Source organism: Schizosaccharomyces octosporus (genome assembly GCF_000150505.1).
Source record: "Schizosaccharomyces octosporus yFS286 unplaced genomic scaffold supercont6.1, whole genome shotgun sequence".
Classification (NCBI taxonomy): Eukaryota; Fungi; Ascomycota; class Schizosaccharomycetes; order Schizosaccharomycetales; family Schizosaccharomycetaceae; genus Schizosaccharomyces; species Schizosaccharomyces octosporus.
The window spans coordinates 553,430-571,115 of NW_013185619.1; the positions used below are offsets into that span (position 1 = coordinate 553,430).

At 36.8% G+C, this 17,686-nt stretch overlaps 9 protein-coding genes across 9 annotated transcripts; 5 read left to right on the plus strand and 4 right to left on the minus strand.

Annotated features, from left to right (window-relative positions):
• The first annotated feature begins 22 nt into the window (after positions 1–22).
• On the plus strand, positions 23–2,740 carry SOCG_02869 (DNA polymerase alpha-associated DNA helicase A). The gene is made up of 4 exons (XM_013161359.1): positions 23–251; positions 301–473; positions 512–766; positions 808–2,740. Exons 1-4 carry the CDS (start codon positions 234–236, stop codon positions 2,336–2,338), a joined length of 1,977 nt encoding a protein of 658 aa, XP_013016813.1. The 5' UTR covers positions 23–233; the 3' UTR covers positions 2,339–2,740.
• Positions 2,677–4,241, plus strand: SOCG_02870 (glutamate-cysteine ligase regulatory subunit). The gene is made up of 4 exons (XM_013161360.1): positions 2,677–3,051; positions 3,132–3,273; positions 3,335–3,920; positions 3,973–4,241. The coding sequence occupies exons 1-4, from the start codon at positions 2,947–2,949 to the stop codon at positions 3,998–4,000; spliced, it is 861 nt and encodes a 286-aa protein (XP_013016814.1). The 5' UTR covers positions 2,677–2,946; the 3' UTR covers positions 4,001–4,241.
• SOCG_02871 (peroxin Pex28/29) lies at positions 4,020–5,280 on the minus strand. The gene has a single exon (XM_013161361.1). It carries the CDS (start codon positions 5,203–5,205, stop codon positions 4,420–4,422), a length of 786 nt encoding a protein of 261 aa, XP_013016815.1. The 5' UTR covers positions 5,206–5,280; the 3' UTR covers positions 4,020–4,419.
• Positions 5,281–5,780: 500 nt separating this feature from the next.
• Positions 5,781–8,651, plus strand: SOCG_02872 (cystathionine beta-lyase). The gene has a single exon (XM_013161362.1). It carries the CDS (start codon positions 7,067–7,069, stop codon positions 8,249–8,251), a length of 1,185 nt encoding a protein of 394 aa, XP_013016816.1. The 5' UTR covers positions 5,781–7,066; the 3' UTR covers positions 8,252–8,651.
• SOCG_02873 (pig-K) lies at positions 7,067–9,989 on the minus strand. Its single transcript, XM_013161363.1, has one exon. It carries the CDS (start codon positions 9,629–9,631, stop codon positions 8,504–8,506), a length of 1,128 nt encoding a protein of 375 aa, XP_013016817.1. The 5' UTR covers positions 9,632–9,989; the 3' UTR covers positions 7,067–8,503.
• Positions 9,976–11,105, plus strand: SOCG_02874 (dynactin complex subunit; the record flags this gene model as incomplete). Its single annotated transcript, XM_013161364.1, has 2 exons — positions 9,976–10,032; positions 10,092–11,105. 2 exons carry the CDS (start codon positions 9,976–9,978, stop codon positions 11,103–11,105), a joined length of 1,071 nt encoding a protein of 356 aa, XP_013016818.1.
• A 248-nt stretch (positions 11,106–11,353) lies between these two features.
• Positions 11,354–14,850, minus strand: SOCG_02876 (flap structure-specific endonuclease). Its single transcript, XM_013161366.1, has 2 exons — positions 14,574–14,850; positions 11,354–14,517 (listed from the first exon to the last, which is right to left on the minus strand). The coding sequence occupies exons 1-2, from the start codon at positions 14,623–14,625 to the stop codon at positions 12,845–12,847; spliced, it is 1,725 nt and encodes a 574-aa protein (XP_013016820.1). The 5' UTR covers positions 14,626–14,850; the 3' UTR covers positions 11,354–12,844.
• Positions 11,389–13,581, plus strand: SOCG_02875 (ATPase expression protein). Its single transcript, XM_013161365.1, has one exon. It carries the CDS (start codon positions 11,486–11,488, stop codon positions 12,794–12,796), a length of 1,311 nt encoding a protein of 436 aa, XP_013016819.1. The 5' UTR covers positions 11,389–11,485; the 3' UTR covers positions 12,797–13,581.
• A 119-nt stretch (positions 14,851–14,969) lies between the features above and the next one.
• SOCG_02877 (nucleoside diphosphatase Ynd1) lies at positions 14,970–17,081 on the minus strand. The gene has a single exon (XM_013161367.1). It carries the CDS (start codon positions 16,874–16,876, stop codon positions 15,158–15,160), a length of 1,719 nt encoding a protein of 572 aa, XP_013016821.1. The 5' UTR covers positions 16,877–17,081; the 3' UTR covers positions 14,970–15,157.
• Between the last annotated feature and the right edge of the window lie 605 nt (positions 17,082–17,686).

Below are 17,686 nucleotides of genomic sequence, written 5' to 3' on the forward strand. Positions count from 1 at the left end.
TGAAAGATATTATTCTCTAACGTTTATTTGAAAATTGAGTTTCCTTCCACTGCGTTATTTGGATTCACCACCACTTGACCACAAAATTGTACGAAAAAAAGGAAAATATATATATTACTTGGAAAATTTGAATTCAAAAAGCTAAGTGTGACACCAAAGGAATACTTTCATTGTAAATTCCTTCAAATTTCGTCTATCAATAAAGTCTTGAAGTTCTGGAAAACTGAAAAAGCATGTCTGAGGAAACATGGGTAAAATAATAACATAACTGCTCCTTGTTTTATTAACAAACGATGTAAGATTGAAGATTATTCCGATAAAGAACTTCAGTTCATTGAAAAAATCCAAAAGGTTGAAATTGAAGAAGCAGAAGCTCTTCTACAGAAGTACCCTTTACCGACCCTTCAGAAGAACGGAATTGCTTTAATTAATCTTGCTTTGAGTTCTATTCGGACGGGTTTTGGAGGGAAAACGTAAGTTATTATGTGGAGCTAATTGTTTACAAACATAGGATAATTGAATTAGAGAGAGACCCAGCATTTAGTAATTCAGATATTTTACCAGCGAATTCGTTTTCCCCAGGAGATGTAGTAAGATTGAACCAGGGAGGAGGGAAGTCTGATACTCGAGCATCAAAATCCGTTGATAAAAGCAAACGAACTGACTCTTCTTCGGAAGGCGTTATCACAAGAGTTCAAGAAAAAAGTATCTCAGTTGCTCTCAATTCGGAAGAAGACGTTCCTTCTTTAGCTGAAGGCTTGTCAATGTAAGTGTTTTTGTTGAAGTAATACTAATTTATTGAATTAGAGTAAAGTTGGCTAATCGTACAACCTATGAGAGAATGAAAGATACTATGATTGAATGGAAGAAGAATTTGCCCGAATACCGGATGCCCTTGTTTTATACATTGACAGGAAAGAGGAAGGCTGATACCTTTCTTGACGAAGATATGATTAGCGAGTTGAAATTTTTTAATAATGGACTAAACGACAGTCAAAAAGAAGCGGTTCGTTTCTCTTTGGGCGTCCGAGAGTTAGCTCTTATACATGGACCACCTGGAACCGGTAAGACTCATACATTGATAGAAGTTATCCGTCAGCTCGTGAACAAAGGTAAAAGAGTCTTGGTTTGCGGTGCTTCTAATCTTTCTGTTGACAATATCGTGGATCGCATTAGTATATATGGAATACCGATGGTGCGGCTAGGGCATCCTGCACGTCTTCTGCCTAGTGTCTTGAATCATTCGCTGGATTTTTTATCTAGAAGTGGGAATTTTGGAGAAGTTATAAATGGTATTAGCGAAGATATAGAAGCTGAACTTAACAAAATCAGAAAAACTAAGAGTGGAAAAGAAAAAAGGGAAATTTTTAAACATGTGAGAGAACTTCGAAAAGATTATAGGCGTTACGAATCTCAAAACGTTTCAGAGTGTTTGAAGGCAAGTGATATTGTCTTTTGCACGTTACATGGAGCCGGATCCCGACAACTAAGAAATGAAAAATTTGATGTAGTAATTATTGATGAAGCCTCACAGGCTTTAGAACCGCAGTGTTGGATTGCACTTTTAGGTGCCAAAAAGGCGATTTTAGCAGGAGACCATATGCAACTTTCGCCGAATTTGCAAATAAAGCAACCTTATTGCTCTATGTTTGAGAGATTACTGAAAATCCAAGGAGACAAAGTTAAATGCTTTTTGAATGTCCAGTATCGAATGCACGAGCTCATCAATAAGTTTCCTTCTAATACATTTTATGATGGAAAACTTACTTCAGCGCCTTCCGTAGCGAAGCGTTTGCTAATGCATCTACCATATGTTGAAGAAACTGAGTTGACGGATGCACCCATATACTTTTATGACACCGATGGAAATTATCATGAAGACGATGATAAAGACATGGGTTCTGCTCTATACCAAGATAGTAAAAGTAATAAATGGGAAGCTCAAATAGTCTGCCATCATGTTTTAGAGCTAATGAATGCTGGACTTAAAGAAGAGGATATGGCCATTGTAACACCATACAATGCTCAAGTTGCTTTAATCCGGAGTATGTTGAAGCTACGAGGCATAGAGGTTGAAATGGGAAGTGTGGATCGAGTGCAAGGGCGAGAAAAGGAAGCCATTATTTTTTCGCTGGTCAGAAGTAATGATGTCCGCGAGGTCGGCTTCCTATCAGAGAAAAAACGTTTAAATGTCGCAATTACGCGGCCAAAACGACATTTATGCGTGGTTGGAGACGGAAATACTGTGAAGTGGGCGAGCGAGTTATTTCAAAGATGGATGAATTTCCTCGAAGAAGAAGCGGTTGTAATGGGAGTAGAACCATCAATATTTGAATAAGCAATATGTTAAGTAGCTTGTTAATATTATGACTACTTCTGTAGCCTTCAAATTTAGAACCATACCATTGTTAACAGTTGCTTATCCATACCTTATAAGTCTTGTACTTTTAGAGAAACTATAACAAGGAATGAAATTGCTAGATGTTATTTAGATCTCAAAAGGTACTGAATTCCATCATGTTTACGTTTTGATACTAAAGTGAAGTGTTACAAAAAAACTAAGTATCTAATTTAAATAATTATATAAAAAAATAAATAAATAATGGATGGGGAACCTAATCAAGTGTAAGTAATGACTAAGCTTATGGAGAAGAAATGCCATGCGTTTTGGTTAACTAAGCAATTCCCATCATCAGTTTCCGTACTACTGGATTGTAAACTTCTATCGTGCAGACTTTCAGAAAGTTTTTTTTTATATTTTTTTTGGCTTTTCAAACCATTCTAAACATTTGGATACGGGCACAGAGGTAATATAATAAAAATACGTTGATATCTGTTGTCTTTGTGGAATTTATTGAGGAGAAAGAAGTCTGACAATCATATTTATTAACTAATTAATATTTTCTTTTTTTCTTAAAAAGTACTACTGTACATTTAATAACAGAGATGGGATGTTCAGACGTCAAGCAATTTCTTTTATGCACTGGAGATGTGACTAAGAATTTGAAGTCTGGAATTTGGAATGCTTCTCGTTCGGTATCCAATTTAGAGGTAAGACGAATTCAACTTTTGCTTACGTATATACGTCTGCAAAAGTTTAACAATTGAGAACTTACTAAAGGTTTTGGTAGTTGATCAAGGCATTAGAAAATGGCAGTTTACAAGAATTAAAGAATACTAGAGACATGGTGGACTCTCAAACTAAGATCTTCGTTGCTCCAAATGATTCCCTTCAAAATCTTGATGGAAAAGCTGATGACTATGAAATAATTGGTACGTTTGGTACAAGGAACGACGAGGAGAATTGAGTTTTCAATCTAATAAAGTGTACTAGTGAAGTTGTTTTTTTTAGATGGAAAAAATGATAGCCTTAATGGCAGGCGTGAAACCACCGATCAGGTGTTCTTTTATCTGAGTCAGTTGTTTGGAATCCATAGTGTCTCGACACTGGTCGCTTCCTTCCCCCATATAGTATTTTCAAAAGAAGGTTTAAATAGTTCTTCAAATTCACGGGTATATTCTTCCATTGACGAGGTTCCTCAAAAAGAGATTCAATCTTGGATCGACACTTGGAAGATACTGGAAGAAAAAATTCATGATGGAAAAGTAAAGACTTTAGGTGTCAGTGAGTTCGGTGTTCCAGAGTTGGAGCGGTTAATTCCTAATGTAGAGATCTCACCCGAGTCTACTCAAGTGAATAATGGAGGTGAATGCAAACTTCCTTCCGAGCTGACAAAATACGCCGAACAGAAACATTTAAAAATTTTCTTTCATTCAGATCCTTCGATACTCATCAACGAAGATGAAATCACGGAAGTGATCCGTCATGCCTGGCCTAATTTACCAGCTCGAGCCCGCGCGGATTGGGTTGTACGATATACCATTGTCTCTAGAAATACTTCCGTCATTAACAGAAAAGGGTATGTTCAATTTATTCTTTACATTGTTAAATTATTAATGCGTTCATTTTAGTTACTTGGTAAAAGCGAGTTTATTATGAGGAAACTCACTTTGATGAGTTCGTATGCAGGCTTTACTAGTCGACGTGAATTTTTGATAATTTTTTGTTTCTGCAATGCAGCTAATATTACAAGTATACTATTGAAATATATTTGATTTTGGACATGTTTTTTCTTGACTGATGTTCTCGATTCGTTATTGTGCTTCAATAGAGTTCAACTTTAGACACATGTTCCATAATATGGTAAAATAATCATGAATTCATTAAAATATAAATCGGATATAGTATTAGGAATCTTCTCCTAAACCGTTTATGCAAAACCGAACCAATAGGAACTTTGAGAAAATTAGTGTATTATTAGGTTTTTAAGGGTGTTCAAAAAAAAAAAAAAAAAAGAAAAAAATCAGAGTAGTATACAAGCTCTTTGAAAAAAATATGCAAGCATAATGAGCATAGTTTTAACTAGTTCGTACAGATGGAGTACGCTTCAGCTTGACAGGCTCTGGATTCCAATATACAAACCGATGAAATTCATTGGGAGAGTGAAATGTCCAGGAACTGTCAGGAGCCCAGCTATAATTGACAGGAGGATCAATGAGTTCAAGGGAAGGGACAAGTGGAAGTTCGGAGTCTTTGGGAGAAGAGGAATAAAAAGTCATAGTTTGGCCTTCTTTTTCCACGGTATGCTTCCAAACTTGAGCCACTTCGTTCCGGAGTTGCAACGAAGGAAGTCTGTCTTGTCTCATGAAATACCAATTGGAGAAAGAGCTTCGAAAGTGAGGATGCAAGGCAATGAGTATAATCCATAGTCCAACTGGTAAATAACGATCTATGGAAATCCTCAAAAAAGCCAGTAAAGGGACGACGATTAAAAAAATTACAAGCACGGAAGAGATTGTGGATGGGGAGATATAGTGGTAATAATTTTGACGAAAATGGACCAATTGATCATAAGAGGAACTATACGAAGCCATAAAATTTTGCAAATCGCGCAAATTGGTTGTCACATCATGGGTCAGGCTGATAGGCATCATAGTAACAAAAATCAGGGTTAATATTACACTGAATGAAACAGGATGTAAGTAGAGGAGAGTAATTGTTAGCCCCAAACACAAAGATTTCACTGGATGTTTCCAGGTGATTGCTTCGATGAGTTCATCTCGGATAATGAAGAATATAGCAACTCGAGTAGCAAATCGAATGGAATTTTGAGAGAGTAAGAGAGGATTCAACTCATTCTGCATGGTATAAAACGAGACTCATATATACAAGCAAAAAAACCGGTATACGAGGATTGCATATTCATTCAAGTACGTAGAGTACCTTCGAGCTCGTTTGCAATCCAAAATACCATACTTGCTTCCATGACGTTAGTAAACAATATTCTGTTCATATGAATATAAGAAATAGAAGAAACAAAAAAGGGATTACTGTTTCTTGGATATTTTCTTTTATATTTTGTTTGGATCCTTAAAAATTCGATAGAGGCCTTTGCGTGTTGTTTGAATAATGAGATTTCCCTTGGTCATATTTGGAGCATATTCATATTCATCTCTTCTACCAAAACAGTACGCTGCCAGTTTTCGGCATCACACATTGTAATAAGAGAGAGATTGAAGCGCTATTGAGTTAACTTTTTAAACGTTTCTATTTTTTGTTTTTATATATTTATTACTTTTTTTTGTATTTTCCTTTTTTGAAAACATACTGACTTCCGTTTAAGGATATACAACAGACTCTCTATACGGAATAGTAAACTAAAAGGTAATCGAAGGAACATGAGTCTTTCTTCTACGCGTGAAGCGTTGAATCATCGTCTCTTGAACCATATAGGCGCCAGTGTAAAAGAATTAAATTAGATTGCATTTTCTCTGTTTCATGATATAATCTTATATAAAACGACATGAATGAAAAAATTAAAACATAAACTATAGAAAAGGCAAGCAAACAGGCCCAATCCAACAATGTCTGTGAACGAATTGGAAGGGGAGTGTCTTTAAAACGCGACGATTCAAATAACCCTCAAAACAAGACTCTTTAGTTTAAAACTCCATTGTATCTATTCTCAATGGTTTACTGATTCTAACTCTTCTAGTTTCGTAAGAAAATTCGAGTTTTTCGTTGTGGAATTCATCCTTCATTTGTTGCAGCGAAATCTCATGTTAGTTTCATCAATTATTTATTTGATATAGATTGTTCTACTAATCTACTCCGTCGTCTGCTTAAATAATCCTTCTTGAGAGGTACAATGGAAAATCGTGCATGAAGACGGTATATGATCAACTAGTTCTTGATACTTCTCTTTTTGAAACAGCAATCTAACCAACGTACGAAACATTGAAATGATTGAAACTGCGTTCCTCGACGAAACAATTCAAGAACAAAAGATGGCTCCCTCTGCTAAGCCATGAAAACAGTTTTTAACAATTATGATTTTTTGCGAATATCCATTTTAATCCATGGTTACTTATTTATTATCTTCTTATGTCTGTCTTGGGTTACTTGGGTTACCACATCCTAATGACATATTGTTGTGCGATCTCGTTTATCAAATTTGCTTAACCCACGGTAGAGGCCAGGCTGTACAAAACAAAATGAGTGTTTACGTGCATCGTAGATAAATGAGACCCCCTGAATTATGCTTCGATTTTTAACGGATTTTCTTTTCTTGGGTACTGAGCATACACTTTTTTTTGCTATATAAAGTACAGTGGAATTTATCCGTTCAGCATCTTTGTCTACTTCCTCTGTTCACTTCACTATGTTGTAAAGTGATTATCAAAAACGAGATCCATCGGTTCCTTTGCCACTACGAAAGCTCAGAAATTCGCAATCTTCATCTTTTAAATTCTGCTTTTGCCTAATTTTTCTATTAAAAGAGACATTATCCTAAGTAAAAGCCACTCATAAATCTGAAAAGACATCTAAGGCCTCCTATTTGTCTGCCTATTTTTGTAATCTATAAAGTTAATTGGCTTGCCCCTTTTGCAATAAATCGTTTGCATTTTCGCTAAACTATTCGCTAAGAGTTAAATTTGTAGACCATCTTTTCTTGCTGCCACTTTTGGTTTCGTTGGTCACGCACACACTGAAAGTCTTGAATTAATGACAATCAGTATGGATTTCAATTCTAAATACTCTCTCGAGACCGAGCTGCTTCGCGTCGAAGGCAACCAAGATCAGTTCAATGCTTCCTCGGTCCCTATTTACCAATCTGCTACTTTTAAGCAGCATAGTTTGGACGAGATGGGAAAGTTCGATTATACTCGTTCCGGTAATCCCACCCGTACCGCCCTTCAAGTTCACTTGGCCAAGCTTATGAAGGCTAAGCACTGCTTTGTCACCAGCAACGGCATGTCCGCCTTGGACATGATCCTTAAAACATGCAAGACCGGATCTCACATTGTCGCTGGTGACGATCTGTACGGTGGTTCCGATCGATTGCTCAACCTCAACATTGCTAATTATGGATTCCAAGTTTCTAATGTAGATACTAGGGATCTCACGGCTTTTGAAGCTGCTTTGAGACCCGACACTGCCCTCGTTTTAGTCGAAAGTCCAACAAATCCTCTTATTAAAATCTGCGATGTTCATGCCATCGTTAGAATAACTCGTGAAAAGGCCAAGAATGCCGTGTTGGTTATGGATAATACTATGCTTTCTCCCATCCTTTGCAACCCTTTAGATTTTGGTTATGATATTGTTTATGAGTCTGCTACAAAGTTCCTTTCCGGTCATCACGATATTATGGGAGGTGCTATTGCAACTAGAAGTGATGAATTGGCTAAATCTGTTTTTTTCAACATCAATGCTTGTGGTGCAGGCTTGGCTCCATTTGAAAGCTTTCTTTTACTCCGTGGTATTAAAACTATGGGTATCAGAGTCGAACGCGCTCAGCAAAATGCTATTGAACTTGCTAAATTTTTGAAATCCAAGGGTTTGTTCGTCAACTTCCCTGGTTTAGACCCCGACTGTAAATCTACAGCTGTTTTTAATTCTTTTTCTCGTGGCCCAGGTGCTGTTATGTCTATTGTTACCGGCAACGTTGAGTTTTCCAAGATTATTGTAGAAAGCACCAAGCTGTTTCATATTTCTGTTTCATTCGGTTGCGTTGAATCTTTAATTAGCATGCCCGCGTATATGAGTCACGCTTCCATTAAGAAGGATGTTCGTGATCAGCGCGGTTTGCCTGAAGACTTAATCCGTATCAGCGTTGGTATTGAAAATGTTGAGGATTTGAAAAGTGATCTTGAGAATGCTATCAACATAGCCAAGCTTCAGAAACTCTAGATATATCATTTTAGATTATATTTGTTGTTAACGGGTCTTGACTCCTTGTTTGTTTAACTTTTTTATACATTATGACTACTGTTTGCAAGCTGTATATGGTCAATCGTTGACTTATACCATTATTCCTTTTCTCAATTTAGTTTATTAGATCATTATTTTAAACGCTCGCCAATGTGTAAGTTGGAAGTCCTATTGCATGGAGCTTTCATAAAAATTAGATAAACATGTGATGCTTCCGCGAATGCTGCTTCATCATTTCTTCTTTGAAAATATTTGCAAACAAAATGGAAGCATCAGAATTAATAAAAAGAGGCTAGCGGAAAACATATCTGAATATGAATAATTATGTAAACGTAAAGGGATGCTTCTTCCTCGGTTTTTCCCATCGACTAGTTTTGTTATATTAGGAGGGGACTCTCTAACAAAGGATGAATCCTTGTAGCTGGGCGTACTATCATTTTGCTCATCCGGTAGAATCCACTTTGTAGGTTCCTGGTGAAGTTCTATATCACGAACATTCCCAAAGAAGTCCATAATCAAAACCTCGTCCAAGCCTTTTTGTGAGTATGTGGACTCAACCCCTGGAGTGGATCGAATCTCTCCTGGATCGTAGTAATCAACTAAATCTTGAATACTTAATTTGCTCTTGATATCCACACGATTTTCCAAAAATTCCAAGGTTGAAAACGTGAAACGGTCAATCACCGCTACACCGATATCTGAGTCTGCGTGATGGGAATAAGATGAAGTACCAATTTCACTGCTACCAATGGAAACAATGTTTGGTGAATAAATCTTCTTGTACAGTGAATTCGCTTGACAAGTATCAGCTATAAATAGGATCTCATTGTATCGCTTATGTTGGTGCATCTGCTCTAAAGCATCAGCAAAATCTTCAGAACTGAGCTCATCGGAGTCTTGGAACTTTATAAAACCGTCACCACCATGTCCTGTCATATAAATTAAAATATTAGAGTGCTCATTGGTCAGCAGTCGCTTACTAGCTGGTGTATTTTCTGATACTCGTTCAGTTAATAAACGAACAAACGCTTCCACGGTCACCTCATAACCCTTGTAATCTATTTCTATATCTTCTCCATAAAGGTCCATGTCACGATCAGCGTTATCAAAAACGGTACCTGGAAAGAGATTTCGAGAATTGCATGCATAATCATCTGCAATCATGAGGATTATCTGACTGTCTGGAATTCCCAGTCGTTTTACCGAACGGTAGATCCCAAGAACATTAGCAGCATGTCTATAATTAAACCAAAAACGAGATGTAGATATTAACACTGCCCAATTATTCGTGTGAGAGCTTTCGGCTCCCGTTGCAATAATCATCAGACATGTGAAAAGGATAAACAGTAAACGATACATGAAAAGGGAAGGTAAAGAAGAAATGCAGGGTAAACCAGGTTTAGTTTCGATCAAAGGCTAGTAAGGATACTTGTGGTATAGAGAGTCCTGTTGATTTACATACAAACAATAACAATGCAAGTTAATAAAAACAAACTTCCCTAAGTAAGGTGGAAGGAAGATGAAATACACCAGGACGTTATGTCAATAAAAAAACTTTTACCCGACCCATAGATTTTTGCTGAGTAAGGGTTGTGTTGTGTGTTCGTTATGAACTTGGGCATTGCCATCATAACCATTTTCATCTAATCAATAATAATTTGTATTTTCTCTTATTTTTTGAGATTCAATTAACTATAATCAATATGGATCATTTTTCTGAATTCACTGAGCCCGCGCACGCGTCGGAAACTACTCAACGAGTATGAAGTCCAAATCCCAAATATGCAAAGACGAACAGCAATTTTAACATATGATATAGAAATATTCTGATAATTCTTCATCTAGTGAAGTAAAAGGTGTTATTCAAACGGAATATTCCGTGGAACAATGTATGCAAGCTATCCAAAATGCTAGAAAACCAAAACCTATGACTACTTGCAAGAATGATGAGCAGCCGTATTCCCCATGCGAAGCTTTTCGTGTGTCTGATGAATCTTACTACATTCGATTGACCCGAATTCGACGCGAATTGGAGGATTTATGGGATGAAGCAGAATCTACTCAAGAGAAGCAAGAAGTAGATAGTTTATCGAATTTACTAGATAAACTATGGATGAAGAAGATGTCTGGCGTTCAAAAGTCCTACTCTGCGGATATGGATTCTGAGTCTGACCCGTATGCTAGATTGGGAACATGTGAACTGTGTAAGCAGCCGTCTGTTAGAACGAAGCAATCCCAAGGTATTGAACCGGCTATTCCCTTAAAGATGGGAGATTTGGAGTCTCGAATATCCACTTTAGAAGCTTGTATAGGCGATGCAAAAGAACCTTTGAGCATGACGGTTGAAAGTTGCTTGGAAAAATTACAAGCATTTGAAAAGGATCCTTTGTTGTATGAAAATAAGTTATCTACTTGGGAGGAGATACAGAAGCGTTTGCCGAAGGTAGGTAGTAATGATCAGGAACAAAATGTTTATGAAGGCAATTCTTCATCACCGTCGAGTTTTGTTCCCACTGGCTTACTAGATGAGAAAGAGTATGCATTACTTTCTGAACTTCTTTTCGTACATTTACAGGATGCGGGAAATTATCAAGCCCTAGTACCTGCTCTACTTAAACGACTAAAGTCTTTGCATAACTTACATTTGGATACAGCTGAAACAATGAACCGCTGGAAAAACCTTGAAAACATACTGGAATCCACAGCCCATTCGTTGAATCAGTGGACTCAACTATTAAAACACCTGGAAACATCTTCGTTTCCTGAACAAAATATGGAAGAAATTCAAACTCTTTCTAAACGTATAGCTAACCTTGAAGAATCTTGCAAGTAAGTGAGACAGGCTGATTAAACCAAATACTCAAAACTGCAATCTGACGATAATCACCGTACAGTGAAAGTTATGTAAGTCGATTGTTTAGATAAGCCTCTATTATATCTTTAAGAAAACTTTATTATTATTCCCTTGTTTCTGTCTTTTAAACTTGACTGTTTACTTTGAATCTATATTACTGCACGAATTTTCGGTATATCTATTTATTTTTTATAGAATGAATATTTTAGAAATGAAGATTTTTTACACATCCTTTATTAATAAGTCAAGAGGAATCATATTCTCTGGCTTTTTGGCTAAGTTCATCGGTTATAGGTACTTACTTCCTTCTACCTACTACAACATTATTACCCATTTTGAAGTCGGGTTATGGGGAAACAATGCGAATTCTAAGATTTCTTTATACAAATTCAAGATTTGAAGCATTATCCCCTTTAACTTTGGTCCGACGTTTACATGCCCGTTCCTTTGAGGAATTGTTGCATAACGCAGATGACCAGAAGTTCAAGTGTGCCGTTACTGGGCCTACACAAGTCTTCCTTCGGCCATTAACTCCTTCGTTCTATCTTTTAAATTACTTGAAGCTCCGTAATAACAATAATTTAAGTAATTTGAAGCCTGCCGAGTTCCAACTGATTCTTCGTTCGTTTAAGCTATTCAACAATGGGAATAGACTTACAGAAAGAGAAAAACAAACCGCTATAAAGATACTGAATTTACTTCTTCACGATGCCAATGAACTAGGTATACAATTGAACATCGGAGATTTTACCCACATGTTACGAATCGCTATGTATATAGGATACGAGCCCGTTGCAGATAAAGTGATCAAAACTGTAAAAAAGAACGAATTAAGACCAAGCTTGAATTATTTGAATTGTGTCTTGGGAAATTATGGAGGGTGTAGGTGGTCATTAAATAAATTCAATAGTCCCGCCTGGAAAGGAAGTCCCACCCAAGAACCAGTATCAACTGCGATGTTAGAAGCAGTAGATATTGATTTCCCAAGAAATGGATTTGCTCCAGATTCGACAACCTATGATTACCTAATTGTCGGGCTAGCTAGAGATGGAAAAATAGAAGAAATTCGAGATTTACTCAAAAGAATCTGGGGTATAGGCCAAGGAAAACCAGGAGAACGCTTGGTCGAAAGAAATAATTCAACATACCCTACTTCACATACTATCCTTTCGGTTGCCAGTGCTTTTGGATACCTTGGTGACATACCGGCTGCGGTTGAATTATGCAAGGAATTATCAGAAACGTACAAAATCCGCTTCTCTGAACTAGCATGGTGCTACATAATTTATTGGTCTACGGTTGCTCCCAAATTCAAATCGGCAGCTGGTATTACCAACATGAGTTATCCAGATATATATTCTCGGATGTATTATTTATCAAACAAAGATCGAGTTCCTTATCCAAAGATATACCAAACCGTTATTGCATATTATAAGAAGACAGGGAAGTCTGGATTAATTGAAAGAGTTTGTCAGAGATGGATGAAGCATTTGCTGCATTCTCAAAGAACGTTGACGATGAAAGAAAAAGAGAAACAGAAGGAGATGCTCATAAAAGAGATCTCTTTCATTATTAGTAGCAAAAAAGAAGATAAACCTTCAAGCCAGAACCGGATACGCGTTAAATGGATGAAGTTGTTGCATCAATTACAGTTTTATCTGAAGTCTTAATCATTTCTAAACCCTCTAAACCTATGTCGTTCACACTAAATAATAAATTTAAGACAAGTCAATAATGGGAATATTTTCATACATTTTTCTCCTGCCGCTTGCCCCTATATCTTCCTTCCAGGTTCCGTTAAGGCTTTCTCTTATATATATTCTTCTGATGGTTTGATCTTTTGAAAAGCGCTCCTTGGATTTAGTTATTGAACCTTCATTACGATTATTATCGACTTGATTTTGGTTTTCGTTATACTTTCCTGTTTTTTCCGAGCTTTTCGGAAGAATCTCCTGGATTTTTGGAAGATCGTCATCTGTAAAAGATTCATCGGTTGCTTGCGACAACTTTTGAGAAGATTGTGGGCGTGGTTTCGAAAACAAGTTTGTTGGAAGAAGCCCTATCGGCCTTTTAGTAGATGTTGTTTTCCTCTCGGCATGCATGGAATCCCGACTTTCTTCTGGGTCTAAAGACAGTCGCTTGGTTTTCTGGACTAAACGTCCTAAGTCAGAATTTGTTCGTCCAAAAAACTGAGATATTTTTGGATATGTGATATTTTGTATAAAGCAGGCAGGTATCCATGATGTGGTCTCTCTTAAAAGCGATTTCCATTGATTCATAAACGAAGTATTCGCTTCATTATCATACACGATCGTTTCAATATTCCATTCACAATCCAAGATTTTGTTTGGATAGAAAGTAATTTGTTTTTCTAATATCATACCTGTAGATTTGTTTCTTCTTGTCTTATGAGAGGCTGTGTAATATTTTGAGACCATTCCAGTAGAATGAAGGAGTTCAAAGACAAATATAGGATAAGCAATGCTATTTAAAAACTTTATACTTCCTTGTAGGCTTGTCCATTGAAATTTTTTTTGAGCATAAACATACAAAGCTTTAGCATCCGGTTTTTGAGACCAATCAAACCGAGAAAAGTGTGTTTTTAGTTTTTCTATGGTAGAAACTTCTGGATGCGTATAGTAACGTTTCACTAAAGGGTCAGGAAAATCTTGGCCGATAGTGAATTTTGGGCGTTTAAAGCCAAAAGCGTTGTACTTGTTTATTCGAATGTAGTGCTGCAATTGAGATCTCCAAGAATCTACGTGTTCAGAAAAGACCAGACGATCACCAAACCCTAGCTTTGCAGCTCCAATTGCTGTTTGAAGTCCACAGTGCTCTATACCTTTTGAATGGTAATCACCTCCTCTCATCAAGCCAATCAATATTACACCAGAATGATCGATGTCGAGCTTTTCTGTTATTCTTTCCATTTCATATATTCTGACATTGAATAATGATTTACGTTCAGCGGGACTGCATCTTATAACTTTGGTAGCTCCAAAAGCGAAAGCATCAACGTCTTCCGTCAAAACGTAATCGACCAATTGTAAACTTTGAATTTTCGCACATTCAGCTTCAGCCTCCCCTGGAGCGTCCCATACTTTCATCCCAAAAAGCTGAATGAGGTGCTTCATCGCTTCGTAAGTTCCTGAGACATTTGTTCGGATATGGCGATTTCTTTTCCAAGGAGGTTTGTTTGGACCATCAAACACAAAAATAACATGAATACCCCATTCAAGTAAATGACAAAGTCGATAGAACAGTGTCCTTAATGCCGGATTGGTACCACCTTGACTAGCCTGAATCTGTACTGACCATATAGCTGCATCAACTGCAATTCTTAAACATCGTTTTTCTGTAGTCCAGTGATTTGTAGAGACTTCTAAAAGATCTATTAATGTTTTAGCATAATATCGCTCTGATTTGTTTCGCATGAACTTGACTTACTTGTTTCATTAAAGCAATCTCTAAATTCATCCCATAACCCGGGAATTCCCATAATTTAATGACTTTTGCTCTTATTTATTCAATCCTTCCTCTTCCCTTCCTCAGGTATTATGGCAATACGATTTGCTTTTTACATTCATATGCTTTTTGTTATCCTTCTGGCTAAGCTGTCATAATAGTTTCAGACAAGCCATATGGATTCTAAAAACACGATTGAAGGAATAGACTAGGAAGAACAAGGTAAAATGAACAAAAGGAAAATCTTAGATTGTTAAACAACAAAATGGTTTACAACTATATAATACTACTCAATCGCAACTGACAACCGTAGCTTAATTAGGAAAGTGTTACAAGAAAATCGAAACAAATTAAGTATTAATCATATTTAAAAGACAGTATTAAACATGACATTGGAGAATTATTGAAACGGAAAAGGGATTAATAAATAAACGCAGGCTGTATAGGTAGAAAGAACGAAAGAAAATGTATGTCTTTAGCGTGAAGTGCATACGTATCACGGAAATTTTAAATTGAAGAACGAGTGTAAATAGCTTACGACAAAATAGTTGCTCAGTGAGAACAAATTAAGGCAAAGGAGATCTTGGTGTTCGTTCTCGACTAAAATTAAAGGCTAAATGATCAGCGAGAATATGGCTAGAGGTAGTGCGAATGGGAGCAGCCTTCGACTTTGAGAAGTTCGTCATCTCCATATCATCTTCAAAATCTTCAATATCTTCGTAGTCACCGTGGGCATTTACAATATACCTGCCCTTCATACCACTAAATCGAAGCAGAAAATTTTTAATCCTAGACCTTCTCTTAGGATTATTAGTCAACAAGTAGGATAAAAAGCCAAAAATGAATAAGAAAAGGAAAACACCTAAGACAGGGACAAATCCACTCAAACTACTTTGGAAGTACCCTCTAGGGGGGATCAACTTTCCGAATGTATTTAGTTGATACTTTGCATATTTCGGGTCTTGAAGGAATTGTTGATTAGATGAATACAAAAGCACTTGACCAAGTGTCCAGCTTACTTCGGTCTGTTCAATTTTTTCAAGACTTGTAAAATGAGAATGGTACGCCGGTATTACTTCAAGTCCGTCTGTACGTTGATCATCAGTATCTGTTGTATTAGTTTTAGGGAAACCAAAACCTTCATGCAGAAAATTTATCACCCAAGAAGCTTTAAAACAGAGTTTTTCTAATTTGCTTTCATCTGTAGAGGAAGATAGTTGGTTATTGTTCAGTCGTGAAAGCATCGATTCCCAGTCGGAAGCACAGTAATCTGCTACCTTTTGGTAAAAGTTGGGAAAATGATAGCTTCCACCCATGTCGAAAACATCATTTGTCGTATACCAAAATTCCGAAACGCCAATGAACTCGTGGTTAACAAAATCAATTGGCGGAATGGAAATGCCGTCAAAGCCACAAGGATCTCGTAAACAGGGTGCCTCTTTGTTAAGAAGCGTATACGTTCGTTTCAGGCATAGTTGCAGATCGCCAGTACCGAGGAAAGAATGTCCATCTTTGGAATACTGTCTCCCGCGAAGTGAGCAGGGCTCCTCAATAATATCGGAAGGAGAACTGCGATTTTCTTCAATTAAAGAATTTAAATACCTATTATATGCTTGGCTTGTACCAAAACCAAGCCAAGTAGTAACAAAAAGAGGATAACCTCTCTGTTCACCATTATCCAAACCTAAAAATACCGTACTGATGCTATCATTGTAGTCCTTTTGTACTTCGGGGGAAACTTCAAAGGCAATCTGTGCACTTGCACCTCCCATATCCAAAAATCCTGTTGAAGATTCAGAAGGCGAATCAAGATTTCCAAGCAAATAGTTTGTTGCCAACCAACCGTACACACCTTCAGCTCTCCCGTCAATAACCCGAATCATGGATTCACAATCAGGAAGTGCAAAATCATATTCGTCTTTTATGTACTGACATGCATTATACATTATTTTTTTTTGCGTTTTCGGAGGTAGAAGGCGCATACCAGCCGTGGCACTTAAGAACACGGGCGTGCTTTTATGCTTATCTTTCGGAATGACCTTTTCAGCATGATCAAGCAGCTTTTCTATGTGTTTCTGTCCAACCTCCTTTGGTCTTTGTTCAAATGAGGATATGCCCGGTTGTACTTTGATGGACCAGTCTCCTTCATTACCATCCCCAAGTTCTATCAGCGGAAGACTAGTTTTCTGTTTTGAGTCTGCATCTTTGGAAAACGTCCATGAATAAACTTGCAGTCGTGATCCGCTTGAACCAGCGTCAATGAAAATGCCATAATTCCGTGTCATCTAAATATTTATGATAAATTTTTCAGTCAGCAGTTGATTAACAAAATCCAATCTTTATAATTATAAAACGAAGGATTACTTGGAATTTTTGTCAATTTGTACAAGTTGGCTGCTTGTTTGGAAGGGTATACATGGCAAGTCAACAACCATCATCGTATTGAGTTGTACTTAGTACGAATTCTGCACAAAGTCACATAGTAAAACGAAATAGTATGGTAAAGAATAAAAAAATCTATATGTCAGAAAGTAATTAAATTTAGAATTTAGTAATAGTAAAATTCAGCAGCATGTTTATGCTTCAACCGAATATGGAGATACCAAAATATTTAATTTTGCAACTATTCATCATTGTTCACCGGTTCAGTTCTGAGAATGTATTTCTTAAGCAATTTTTGTTTTTTGATATGGTGAATCGTGCACGCATCTATCGTATACTACTTATAGATTTTTTTTTCGTTTTTTACAATGTTTATTTACATTGCCTTCAACAAAGTAGCATGTTTTATTGTTACTCAAAGTTTATAATTATTTGCAATATTATATTAGGTGACATTGTTATTATATTTATTTTGGTAATAAACAAAAACCAAATCAGCATGTATCTTGCTGAAGAAAGTACATATACTATGAACATATAAACTCGACTTCCGCTGATGCAGCTCGTCTTAGTGTACGGTAGTGTTGGGGTCAACTTGAGTAGAGGATACCTTCAAAGAATCAGAGGAAGCAAAAACAACGGAAACGATTTAGGTAGATCAAAGCGATGAATAGAAGCATTGTACAAACAGCTATTTACAAGAATAATACTGA